Here is a 14,202-nt window from a genome sequence, read left to right on the forward strand (position 1 = left end):
TGGCCAATATGTCAGAACCCCATCTCTACTAAATATTCAATAATTAGCTGGGTGTGGTGGTGTGCACCTGTAATCCCAGCTACTGAGGAGGCTGAGGCAAGAGAATCGCTGGAACCCTGGGCGGTGAAGGCTGCAGTGAGCCGAGATGACACCACTGCACTCCAGCCTGGACGACATAGCAAGACTGTGTATCAAATAATAATAATAATAATAATACATTTGATATTTTTAGATGCTTAATATTACTAATTAATGTTTGTAATGTTTGCTGAATAGTTTAGTTTTCTGTAAAGGTTTTTTGTTTTAATGGAATTTGAAGGAATTTTTAGAGAAACAAAGATTAATCAAAATAGTGTGATTACTTTTACAGCTGTGCAGCTTTACAGGATAAGATTTGATACAAATATATATACATAAACAGTTATTTTCCTAAGGAAAGACAGTGGACTTTACCTGTAAAAATGAGTGTATGTAAGTTAGTTTTATCCTCTGTGTTTAAACTAGTGACATTGATACATGAATTCACAGTATACAGAGCTGCAACCATCTGACTTGTCAGTGTCCCTTGTACTTACTGACTGGTTGTAGACTGCTCTTCTACTCTTTACCTACCCCAAAGCCACCCAATCCCATGCCCCCAGTGCCAGTTCACTCTGAATTAATAGCACCACTTGGTGGCCAAAACTAGGAATTGTGTCAAGCACTAACATTTCTTCCCTACTAGCATGTTGTCCTCCACATTAGACATTTCTGAACTGGAATCTGACAGATCTCTTCATGGCTATATCTGTTGTGCTTTTGAAGGATCTAGCTCCATAAGGAAAGTTAAAAATATAAGTCAAGGAAGACATTTAGACTGATATAATTGTCTATTTTAAAAATGAGTTTATTACAAATTTTAGTGCTTTAAAAAATTAGAGATAGTTTTATATTTCAGGTGTAAAAATTTTCTAAAGAAATGAATTATTAAAATAGTCATAAACATTTTCTTATGAGAACAAAATTAGAGGGAGACAAGGCTAGGTCTGGTGGTTCATACCTGTAATCCAGCACTTTGGGAGGCCAAAGTGGGAGGATCAGCCAGGCACGGTGGCTCATGCCTGTAATCCCAACACTTTGGGAGGCTGAGGTGGGCGGATCACGCGGTCAGGAGTTCGAGACCAGCTTGGCAAACATGGTGAAACCCCGTCTCTACTAAAAATACAAAAATTAGCCGGGCGTGGTGGTGGGTGCCTGTAATCCCAGCTACTTGGGAGGCTGAGGCACAAGAATCACTTGAACTCGGAAGGTGAAGATTGCAGTGAGCCAAGACTGAGCCATTGCACTGCAGCCTGGATGACAAGAGTGAGATTCCATCTCAAAAAGAACAAAAAACAAACAAAAATGGGAAGATCACTTGAGCCTAGGTGTTCAAGACCAGCTGGGCAACATAGCAAGACCCTGTCTCTACAAATAATTTGAAAATGAGCTGAGCATGGTGGCATGTGCCTGCGGTCCCAAACTACTCAGGAACCTGAGGCAGGAGGATTGCCTGAACCCAGGACATCAAGGCTATAGTGAGCTGTGATGATGCCACTGTATATCTGCCTTGGCAACACTTAGCAAGACCCTGTCTCAAAAAAAAAAAAAAAAAAAAAAAAATTAGATGGAGTCAGAATTTAACACTTTTAAGACCATTTGTTTTTACTCAAATGCTTATTTTGAATTAGTTATACTGAACATTACTATTCAAAAGTAGAATACTGGTTGGGCATGGTGGTTCATACCTGTAATCCCAATGCTTTGGAAGGCTGAGGTAGGAGGATTGCTTGAGCCTAGCCTGGGCAACAGAGTGAAACCCCATATCTACAAAAGTTTAAAAATTAGCCAGTCATGGTGGTGTGCGCCTGTAGTCTCAGCTGCTCAGGAGGCTGAGGCAGGAGGATTGCTTGAGCCCAGGAGTTCAAGGTTACAATGAGCTATGATCACTCTCCTGTATTCTAGCCTGGGCAACAGAGCAAGATCTACTCTGGGAAAAATAAAAAAGTAGAATATCATTCTAGAAAAAAGTACTAAATATTCATAAAGCCCACAAAGTTTGGTTTTAGATAATGGAATTTTATTAAAAGATTAGTTTTCATCATTTATAGATGATAAACATGATTTCTTTAAAATCATCCTACAAAATTATTAGTGTAGATTAGGTAGATATTTTGCTAAACTCTGAAATATGTAATTTGATTTGATGGCAACGATATGGGAAATGAAAATGAAGTACTCTGTCAACAGGTGTGTTGTGAGGACCAAACAGATTTTGGACAGGGTTTTGATCTGTCACCCAAGCTGGATTACAGTCATAGTTCACTGCAGCCTCCATCTCTCGGGCTCAGGCAATCCTTTCACCTCAGGCTCTGAGAGGCTGGTACTACAGGTACACACCACCATACCCAGCTAACTAACTTTTTTGATTTTTTAGTAGAGACAAAGCCTCGCTATGTTCAGGCTGGTCTTGAACTCCTGAGTTTAAATGATCCTGTCACTTCGGCCTCCCAAAGTGCTAGGATTATAGGCGTGAGGCTCTGGCCCTTTTTAAATGGGCTGTAGCTTTGGAGAGAAGGGAAAGGACATTACAACACAAGGACAAAGCTAACTGCTTGAGATTGGCCCATAAGATTTATGCCAAAATCTGAGATGAACTCTTGGGATGCCATGATATTCTTCACTCTACAGGGTATTTTAAAATTTATATCATGATAAAAGGGCAACTGAACATATCCTGGGGATTAAGTTGAAGATAAGTATGAAAATAACCTATTCCTTGGGAATTTTAGAGATTCTGGGAGTCACACATTAGGTTTCCTCTAGACTTCTAACTGAACAAAATGGCAATTAGCACAAGAATCTTTGGAATAGACTTAACAGAACATGTGTAACCTTGGAAAGGGGAATGTCTCATGGAGGGTTTGCAATTGAGTAGCTGCTTTAAGAAAATAAAAAAAGTTTGTATTGGGTAGTTGATGGGTTTAGAGCACTGAGGGGATTTAAAAAGGTAGAATGATGTAAGGATGCATTTTGGTTGATTGGTTCAGTAAAATGAATATGTAAAGACATTAGAAATATGCTCAATGAAACTAACAACTTCAGACTTGCACTAAGTTGCCCAACATATTTACTTCTGTGGATGGTCCTTTCTAATGCTTGCACAGACAGTCAGCAAAACTCTGACACTCTGCTGGGAGGAAATCACCATGCCTTGCTCTATCAATAATTCTAGGAGTCAAGGGAGGACACTCAAGTTTGAGTAATGAAGATGGCTCTCTACCTTGTGTGTATGTGTGTGTGTGTGTGTGTGTGTATAGAGAGAGAGCAAGAGAAAGAAACAATAATAGCAATATTTTATTACTTATATGGCATTTATTTACCGTGAGCCTGGCACTATTCTAAGTGCTTTACATATTTGAATTCATTTAATTTTCACAAAACTCTATGAAGTAGTACCATTGTTTCCATTTTACAGATGAGGAAACTGAGTCTTAGGGAGAATAAATAACCTATACAAGTTCCTGTAGCTTTTAAAGAGCATAGCTGGACTTGAATGTATCCTTGATAATCCAGGGCTAGGCAGAGTACTCTTGCTTGACCGTTTTCATTGAATGGTCATTTCCATTGCCTCAAATGGAATCACAGGTAACTTGTAGTTACCCAAGAAGTGAACAGGTCTCTTCTAGGCATCCCATTTCTGTAAGATATCATATACCAACCTATAATTCAAGGATCTTATGGACATGTTTGCATAGGAAGAAAGGCTGACTCCTCTTATGAAGAATGGTATGCTGCTCTGACATCATTGCTAAGTCCCAATGGCTTACACATGGGAAGACTAAATGAAATCCCCTCTGTTACAGATGAACTAAGTGAACAGCATGAGGGTTTTCTTGTTTATCAGAGTTTTGAAAGTTTTTTTGTGTTCATTTGTTTATCAGAGCCCTCTGAAGGCTTTGTCAAGGTTGGCCTGAATTCTAAATAAAGAGTCTGTTCTGGTAAGACTGATTACTTATGAGTCCTTAAGTGTCAAGTGGGTGGCTAAGAGTGGTGGCTCACAAGAGAACCTGGCTGCATTTGAGGCCTGGTTCCACCACTAACTAGCTATATGACTTGAGGTAAATTATATAACCTCATTAAACAGTTGATGCTATTATCATCATCATCATCACCATTATTATTCCCAGCCTATACGAAACTTACTGGTTATCAGTGATCTGATAAAGGGAATACATGACAGTCTCTTTGAGACACTGTTGTTCTCAACTTCAGGAAATGGCACTACAGACCCAAGTTCATTATGAGTGTATTCTAGTGAAGATAATGTGTAGCCAAGTGAAGAGAATGGTTCTCCAGAGAACCATTGAGGGGTACTGGATGTGGTATTATAGTGTTGAAACCCACACTAATCACCTGGTCTGGTCTAGAAGAACAGCATTTATTGCATTTGATTTCAAGGTGTTGTGTAATTGTTGAAATCCTGTTCAAGTTAGAAAGCTGCTGGAGAAGGATCTACACCGTCCTGCTTTGCTTAGGCTTCTGTGGTTTGAGAACAAATGTGGATGCGGGCTACAAGTGGGGAGGCATAATTCCCATCAGCTCTCCTTTATAGACATTTAGGAAGGTGCCTATGAGGACATTATGTTAAGTGAAATAGGGCTGGCACAGCAAGACAAATATCATGTGACCTCACTTATATTTATAATATAAAAAGATTGAACTCATAGACGTAGAGGCCACAATGGTGGTTAGCAGGAGCTAAGATGGTAGGGGAGGTAGGGGTAAGGTCAGGGAAGATGTTGGTGAAAGGATACAAAATTTCAGTTCAATAGGAGGAATAAGTTCACCAAATCTATTGTACAACGTGGTGAGTATATGTTTCTGTTTGTTTGTCTGTTTTACAGTGACAAGATCTCGCTATGTTGCCCATGCTGGCCTTGAACTCTTGGGCTCAAGCAATCCTCCTGTTTTGGCCTCTGAAAGTGCTGGGATTACAAGCATGAGCCACCACACCTGGCCTTTAATAGTGTATTATACTTGAAAATTGCTAAGAGAGTTGATTTTAAGTGTTCTTACCACACAAAAAGATAAATATATGATGTAATCCATATGTTAATTATCATAGTTTAGACATTCCACAATGTTTACCTATTTCAAAACATGTACATGATAAATATATACACTTATTGTCAATTAAATAAGTAGATGAGAAGGTACATAGGAAGGATATATCGCAGTGTTACCTGGTTATCTGAACCCAAGCATGATCAAACCAGGTATAGAGTGGAAAAGAAACTTACTGTGCAGGCAGCTAGTTGAGGGTTGAACTCATCCCTTATTGGAAACTGGAGGATCTGGAGACACCCTGGGTATGATATTTTAAGGACTTTTAAAGACTTTTTTTTTTAATTTTTTAAGAGTTTCGGTCTTGCTATGTTCCACAGGTTGGCCTTGAATTTCTAGGCTTGAGTGATCCTCCCATCTCAGGCTCCTGAGTACCTGATACTATAGGCATGCTCCACCACCCCCAGCCAATTTGTAGAGACTTTAAGCAACACTGGAGCAGGTTACCTACAAGAGTAGTTGTCCGACTGCATAATACATCTTTGGAGAAACCCTTTATTAGGAAGGAGCCTGTCTGGAACACATTTAAAGCCTATCTGTCTGAGTTTGTATTTCTATATTTTAAAAATTATATATATTTAATTTTCCATACTTTCAGTAGAATCTAATCACAGTCTCATCTGGCATTTAGTAAATGAGCTATTTCATCTACACTGACAATTTCATAAGCTGATTTTAAAGGTGCTGTGCTTTTAACATCAAAATATCTTCCTATAAAAATGGTGAAAACTTACTTTCCCACTGAAGCTTTTTGCTTTGTAAATTTTTGATATTCTGTTGTTGTCATTCTTTTCTTCAAATTATATCAATTTGTACTTCATATTGTAATTTTCACTTTTTAAACTTTATGTTCATAACCAGCAAACTTGTAGATGTGTTCCATTAGTCCATAATTTTCAATCTTAAAGTGTACCTTTTTTATTTTTTGATATTAAGCAGTATTCCACTATCTACTTTTTTTTAAGTCTCTAAAACCCACTGTGAATAACTAGACTATCATTACTTGGAGCACAGCCACACTGTTGTGTTACCATAGCTATGGCTACCTTTTGTAGGCAGCAGTGACACTGCTGACCCAGTAGGGTATCTGCTTTGTTTTTCCAGCTGCAGAGATGGGTTTGTACTGATTCACCCACATTTTTCACCTATCCTGCATATGACCAATGGAACACTAACTATAGACTTCGTTATGGTAGCCAAGATTAAAAATACAATTTGTGTCCATGAAATTGTTTACAGATTTACCCTTGTTCTAGCTATCCCTGTTTATATGTCTATCTCCATACTAGACTATGCGGCCTTTGAGGGCAGGGACCACATCTTGGTTATCTTGTATCTCCAGTTCCTGCCTCAGGGCTATATACACCATCATCACCCCCTTCGTTATTATCATCATAGCTTGTAGTCTTGGGTTCTGCACTAAGTACTTTACGTGGATTTTCTCAATTCTTACAATTGTGAAGTAAGTAATACCGTTATCCATACAGAGGTGAAGAAACTGAGGTTTAGAGAGTTTCAATAATTAGTCTGAGATCAAGGGGCTCAATTTTTTACAAAAAGCTAAACTGAACAAAAGCTGTATTGTTTTTTGTTTTTGAGATGAAGTCTTGCTCTGTCACCCAGGCTAGAGTGCAGTGATGCAGTCTCGGCTCACAACCTTCACCTCCCAGGTTCAAGTAATTCTTCTGCCTCAGCCTCCTGAGTAACTGGGATTACAGTGGCTCACACCTGTAATCCTAGCACTTTGGAAGGCTGAGGTGGGCAGATCATTTGAAGCCAGCAGTTTGAGACCAGCCTGGCCACCAGGGTGAAACCCTGTGTCTACTGAAAATACAAAAATCAGCCAGGTGTGGTGGCGCACACCTGTGATCCCAGCAACACGAGAGGCTGAGGCAAAAGAATTGTTTGAACCCTGGAAGTGGAGGTTGCAGTGAGCCGAGATCGTGTCACTGCACTTCAGCCTGAGTGACAGAGCAAGACCCTGTCTCAAAACAAAAAACAAAAAAAACCTAAACTATAAGTAAATATAAATAATTTTATCAGTTATAATTTTTCCCGTAATGACTACTTTGATGCTTTTTTGTTTATTTTTGCCCTAACTTTGTGTTTAGTGTTACCTTTTGAGAAATCCAATGCTGACCTTCAGTATAAAAAATATCAGTTCAAGCATTAGGAGATATACCTAATGTAAATGACGAGTTAATGGGTGCAGCACACCAATATGGCACATGTATACATATGTAACAAACCTGCACATTGTGCACATGTACCCTAGAACTTAAAGTATAATTAAAAATAAATAAATTAATTAAAAGAAATAAATTATTTAAAAAAAAAAAAAAAGGTCAGTTCAGGCCGGGCGTGGTGCCTCATGCCTATAATCCCAGCACTTTTTGGGAGACCCACGTGGGTGGATTACGAGGTCAGGAGATCGAGACCATCCTGGCTAACACGGTGAAACCCTGTCACTACTAAAAATACAAAAAATTAGCTGGACGTGATGGCAGGCACCTGTAGTCCCAGCTACTTGGAGGCTGAGGCAAGAGAATTGTTTGAATCCAGGAAGCAGAGGTTGCAGTGAGCCAAGATTGCACCACTGTACTCCAGCCTGGGTGACAGAGTGAGACTCTGTCTCAAAAAAAAAAAAAAAAAAAAAGTCAGTTCAGACCCTATTAAGGAGTAAGGAGTTGGTACAAGAAGACTGCTGTAAACTTCTAACCTTTAGAAATAGCTTCTTTCTATGTGTAAGTTTATTGAGGAAGAACTTTGGTGAAGTTGTCTGTGCCTCCTCCTGTAGAAAGTCCATGCATAGGGGTCTGTTAAAAGTTGTGTGTAGAAAGTTGCTACCTCACATCTCTCCCCACATTCTATCTTAGCAAACAGGTAAATAAAATGTATGTGTGAGAGAGCATGGCAGTTTTTCTTTTGCTTCAACCAAAGGAGACAAGATTTTTCCCAAAGTTTGTACTCTTAATATTATAAATATATCAGGCTGAGCAAATGGTTTTAAGACAATTAAACTGCTGAAAATACCAGTAAAGATTATCAGATTCTTCTGTGTTGATGCTGTTTGAGGATATTGTTGGATCAGAAACTTTTGTTTATACTAAAATTTATTTTCATAATATAGCTCTATTTCCTAAGTTTAAATATTTTCTAAAACTGAGGCACTGGAGTCCTGCAATAATGTTGGCTTTGGGGTTAATGTCTACATGACCCTACATAACTGCACCAAATTCATCTCTTTCATCCATTAAATACCAGTTACTTAGATACCTTCATGTATCATATGTCTTTTTGTCATATGTCTTTCAAAGGTCATCATATTCTTATAATCACCATCAGGACAATTTGTAATGGCAGGTTTTTTTGTTTTTGTGCTTTGGTTTAGCTTTGCTATGTTGTGTCCTTTAAGGGCTATATGTGATTACTACTCAGCCATCACCACTATGGGGCTATGGCAAGATTTCAGCATTCTTTAATGATTTCATGGTAGAAAATCTTGAATTTGTATACTTGTATAACAGCAGCCTACATTTATATGTGTTTACTCTTTCCCATTGAATTTGTCTTCTATTCAGCTAAAATTGTTTTGTTCCTTATTTTGCATTTATGTAAGAATTCACTGTCTAAAATATATCTTTATAAGTAGATACTTTTATGGTGAAAGATTAATTATGAAAAGCTAATGAGAAGACAGTTTTAAAATATGATTCATAATTTCTGGTTTTTGACATCACTTTTATTCATTTTAAAACTTACATTGAAAATACTACTTCTGAAAAAATAAATAAAAATCACATACAGATTCTTGGATACATGAATGAATTACTAAATAAAAATAATAACTTTGAATAATTTTTTGGAAGATATATAATATAAAGTAGTTGATATTAGTTAATACTAAGTATTGCATGTAGTGCTCTGCATCATATGCTTCTGTCAAGTGGTTTTTGTTAACTATGTGATAGGAAGAATAATTTGAAGTTATATTTACAAATAGTTAGTTTTCCTGCCATTATCGTTATCCTTGATTATTTAATAATGTTTACAAATCATACTCCAGCTACAATAATGGATTAAAAGAAAAAACTGACATTAAGGATTGTGATATCGAAACAGATGTTACATTGTCTTGGAGGCAAAACACAAAACAGAAGTTTTTAAGGAAACAAAGTAGGAAAAAATATTACCAGAGATTATATAAGTAGTACTTTAAATGTTAAATAGTACTTTAAAATGTTAAGGTTGAAACTAGTTAAGTAGTTTTTATGTTTTTATTGGTAATTTATTTACAATAAACATGAGGTACTATGTTTTAAAATATAGTGTAACAACTCAGCCATGCTTTCACATTTTAGTAATTGTATACTGTAGTGTATCATTTTGTCATTTTTAATTTCAAAATGGCTTTCAATAGTATATGTCTTGAATTTTTTTAAATGGTGAAACTGAAAAAAAAATTTTTTAAAGCATTATTGTTGGTCTAGGTGATAAAAATGTGGTTGTAATTACAAATTAAAGATAATTTTGAAAAAGAGGTAGTTAACCAGGTTAGGTTAAATAAGATTAAACGATTTATGGCCATTTTATAAAATAATGACAGTCTTCATTTTAAGCTACAATGTAAAGTGCTTTATTCTGAGATTAGGTATTGTGGCAGAAGCTAAAACTGCCTTTTTTTCTAACAGTGCCAGAATACAACCTCTTTTTCTTTTTGCACTAACAAGACTGCTTTACCACCACAGCCCACTCTAAGTAATTAAATCAATCCTTTGTACTTACCGTATTCTCCTCTAGTGACGGTACTAGATCTGATTATATGCTTCATGCATATTCAAAGTACGGCACTGACAGCTCTTTAATGAGCTCTTACTTAATCAGTATGAACAATGTTCATCTTGTTCTTTTTTTCCTCATGCATTAGAGCTAGGAACAGTTGGGAAAAATGAAACATCCAGCATTCATTTGAAAAATATATTGTACTTTGAAAAGTGTCTAAGCTGAGGAAGTTGCATTCTGCCCTTTAAAAGTCTGATGGACAAATTGGATTACTAGTATTGGATTAAATAACAAATGGTTAGAGGAGAAATGAGAAAAGCTCACTGTGATCACAGGCTTTAATATTTTTTGTTACTTATAAAGCTAAAGGGGTCTTTAACCAGTTATTAAAGTCAGGATTAATTTGTAATGGTTCAACTTACTGGCTTTTAAAAGCTTTTTAAATTTAAAAAATTTTAAGAGCCCTAAAAACAATAGTGTAATGATGTATTAGAAAAAATTTTAATTTTTTTAGTATTAGGTTAAGTATAGATGTCCATGATTGTATGCTATCCCAGGTAAGGATTTGGTGATACAGACTTGATTTATCTTCAAATATGTTTTTCCAATTAAATACTCTGTGAAGCAATGAGTAATGTGTCCTTAAATATTTCTTATTGTTAGGCTTATTTCCTTCTAAAACATGAGATTCTTTTGTTATTAGTCATATCCTAACAATTAGAGGAAGGGAATCTCTTACTCTTCACTAGAATTCATAGGCATAAGTTAAACTGAAAATAACACAGTACCACATCAATATTGTTATTCTCAAGGAAGCAGTCTTCCATTGAAGAAAATGATGCTAATTTAAGAGTAGGCTGGTTGCTTCTAGTATTGCCTGAAAACCTCAAATTATAGGTTAAGTTAAACGCAAAAGAAAGTTTTAATAAGTCTATATTTTTATAAGTCACATAGGTTATGAACACAATAATTAAGTCGTTAATCAGAAAGTAAAATATCATAAAATCTATACCTATTAATATTGCACACATGTGGCATTTCACTGATCAAAAAGGCCTTCACCAGGGTACAATTGGCCTTTTTCCAAATTGCAAGCTTTTTCTCAGCTTTTTCTTTTTACTCTTTCTTCTTTTGTTGCTACCCAGGGATTTGTGCCTATCGCAGCCTATATCACATGACCAGTGTCAAGACATCACATGGTCCAAAGTGAATACAAAACCAGCTACCCTAAAAGAGAGATTAAAAATACTGTAAAACAATAAAGACTTTTGTTCAGACTCTAAAAGAATCTATCCTAAGTCGGCTTCGTACCACTAGTTTTAACAGCATTGAATGAGGCACATATTCTCAACTATTCTCCCTAATGGTAAACAACAGCTATCTATTTTATAGGGATGCTCTGAAATACATGTTTAATCCCTAACACACAGATTAGCTTTTTATATTCTATTTGTAATCTAAAAATTATTTAAATTTGTATTAATGTAGAAATATTTAAATTATGGTATGCTCATAATTTATGCAAGTACTATAAAGAATGAGATATTTGGACAGTATGACAGAACACATCATAGATGAATATGTAACGTGAGCTCTTATGTTAAAGAAACATGTATGTGTCTATAGATACAGTATATAAACGTGTGATAGACATAGCTATCAATGTGGTCTGGAAGGAGATATGTTAAACTATAATCATGCCTCTGGAGAAGGGAAGTGTGGGGTTGGTGGAAGAGGACTATCCTTGACATTTTACTTGAAAAGAAAATCAAACTTAGGGAATAATAATCTGAGGGGGATTATTTAATTTTTTAATAGATATTTAAATTAACCTTATGGATGCCATACGGAAGTTAGACTGAAATATTAAATAATAGCTTAGCAAAACAATAAACCCATCATGGGAAAATTTCATGAAATAAAAATTGAAGAATTAGAAATTTGACTAGGTATAATTTGAAGGGAGAGAAAGGAAGATGGGAAAATTAATATTTTTCTTCAGTATAATTGTGGCCTACTTCTACATGAACAAATGCCAAATATATACTATATTATAATGCTTAATATGGATTATGTTGGCCTTCATGAGGAAGTGGCAGGGTGGTATTAGATGATGGGATGAATATTAGCAATGGAGAATTTTAAGTATCTCCTTTGTACAATCATTTATAATCTAAAATATTCAGTTGTCACTCTGCTCACATGTTTTCTGAACATCATGATGTTCATTAAATTTTTTTTTCATAGATAGCTGTGGGCATTTTTTTGTAGCCTTGTCATTTACAGTGTATTTAGTAATTTATAAGTAGTCTACCCTATTAGGGATGATGAGTTCCAAAATGTCATATATATGTATATGTCTCTAGTTTACTTTTGGGGAGGAAAATAAGAAAATAGCAAGTTGTTACAAATGAAGCTTTCACACAATCTCTGGACTTCCCTGATCTTCCTGCTAGTCTTACGGGTCTCATAATGATTTTTTAATTTTTTTTTAAATCATGACCATATGTCTGTCAGCACTGTGAGTTCCTCATTGAAACATAATAGCAAGTCAGCCTCTAGGGAGAATTTAAAAGGTAGGACATTTTGTTTACTGTACTTAGAGTTAATATGATCTATAGGTATGTTCACGGAGACTAAAATATGCATGCCAAATATGACCTTAAGAAGATTGATTTTTGAGTTTTGAAATGTGGATTTCTTTTATCAGGACTTGGACTTTAACCTTCTTATAAGCAGTTTAATATATAGTATTAGAGTAACTAAAATGTTTTCTATGTTAAAAAAAATTCTGTGCTAAACTATTATTTGGCTTGTATAACATCATATAATAAGAGGTAACTCTTCCTGAATTATAGGAAGGAACACAGAAGAAGAAGAAGCTATGATGCAGGAATGGTTTATGTTAGTTAATAAGAAAAATGCCTTAATAAGGAGAATGAATCAGCTGTCTCTTCTGTAAGTACTCATGATTATGCTTGTTTTGCCTACAACATTGATAAATCTTAGGCCTCTTGTTATTGCCTTATTTGGGATTTCATATTTATTTGGTATTTTCCCTTTCCTTAGAGATTACATGTTTTATAAAAAAATTAAAAATAGTATATGACAGTTTTCATCTTATAAGAACTTTTAAATGGAACAGTAGACACTGAAAAAGTATTATACAGAAAGCCAAGAAATATAAATAATTATTGTACTTAAGAAATAAATCACTTATACAAGAAAAGGAAGTTTGGTTTATATTGAGGGTTAGAGGGGAAGATAAATAAAATTAAAGTTTATTTAACAAATTCTAAGTTAAATAAAATAACTCAATAAGGACAAAAGTACATTTATAGTCTCAGGTGATGCTACTCTAAATTTTGGGATAAAAGATCAGTTACTAAAACAAAAGTGACCTTTTTGTGATTAAAAGAATTACAGTAAAATGGAGTCTAGACAAAATGTAAGCATTCTTAGTTTTTAGCATTTTAGTTCACCGGAGGACTTAAGCTTGTTCCTTTCTGCTCACTAGCAGTATTCTTCTAGTATGCCACCTAGTGTGAGAATGAGCAGGCTTACGTGGTTTATTTTAGTGAAAAAGTCTAATTTTATAATTTCTGCTATGCCTGAACTTGATAAAAGAGTTATGAAGAAGCAGAAAACTTAACAAATCCTGAACTGTGGTCTCTGTATTAAATTTACACTGCTGGTACTTTCATGTTTCTTGTATTCTTTTCATGTGGAGTTTTGGAAAAAAGATTATAAACTATGAAAAATATTTTCGAAAATAGCCTTATACTTGGCATTTGGTACAAGAAGCAATGAAGAAAGTGAGTAACTATCCTCAGATTAAAATATACCTATGTAACCTTCAGAATTGAAGGAGGAAAATAAGAGCACTAGTAAATATTCGACTGAGGAAGGTTTTAGGTTTGTGTATCATTTGTTTGGAGTGGCTTAAAGTTAAAGAGAAAAGTCAGTTATGAGTCCTAAAATCAATGTAACCTAAAGGTTCTTTTAAGTGTTTAATGATTTAGTAATTAGCATATTGATGAACTTTTGCAACTTGCCCAGGGAAAAAGAACATGATTTAGAACGACGGTATGAGCTGCTGAACCGGGAATTGCGGGCAATGCTAGCCATTGAAGGTAAGAAATGCTATGGTGGGGTGAGGTATGTGACGTGTCAGTTGTCAAAGAGATTTAAAGAATATGATACACTTCTGGTCTTACTAGATCTGGTGTACTAGGGACCTTCCGGAATTGCAAATAAATGCCGTGGAGGCAGAAA

General features: G+C 35.4%; 1 protein-coding gene across 15 annotated transcripts in view; it reads left to right on the top strand.

Moving 5' to 3' along the window:
* The window catches only part of EHBP1 (EH domain binding protein 1), a 324,971-nt gene that overhangs the window by 303,162 nt on the left and 7,607 nt on the right, over positions 1 to 14,202 (top strand). For all 15 annotated transcript variants that reach the window (XM_025353914.1, XM_025353912.1, XM_025353916.1 and 12 more), the window contains 2 exons: positions 12,786 to 12,885; positions 13,987 to 14,060. In XM_025353914.1, the coding sequence (XP_025209699.1) occupies positions 12,786 to 12,885; positions 13,987 to 14,060 (174 nt within the window). The remainder of the gene's footprint in view (positions 1 to 12,785; positions 12,886 to 13,986; positions 14,061 to 14,202) is intronic.

This window comes from Theropithecus gelada, chromosome 13 (genome assembly GCF_003255815.1).
Source record: "Theropithecus gelada isolate Dixy chromosome 13, Tgel_1.0, whole genome shotgun sequence".
NCBI classification, from domain to species: domain Eukaryota; kingdom Metazoa; phylum Chordata; class Mammalia; order Primates; family Cercopithecidae; genus Theropithecus; species Theropithecus gelada.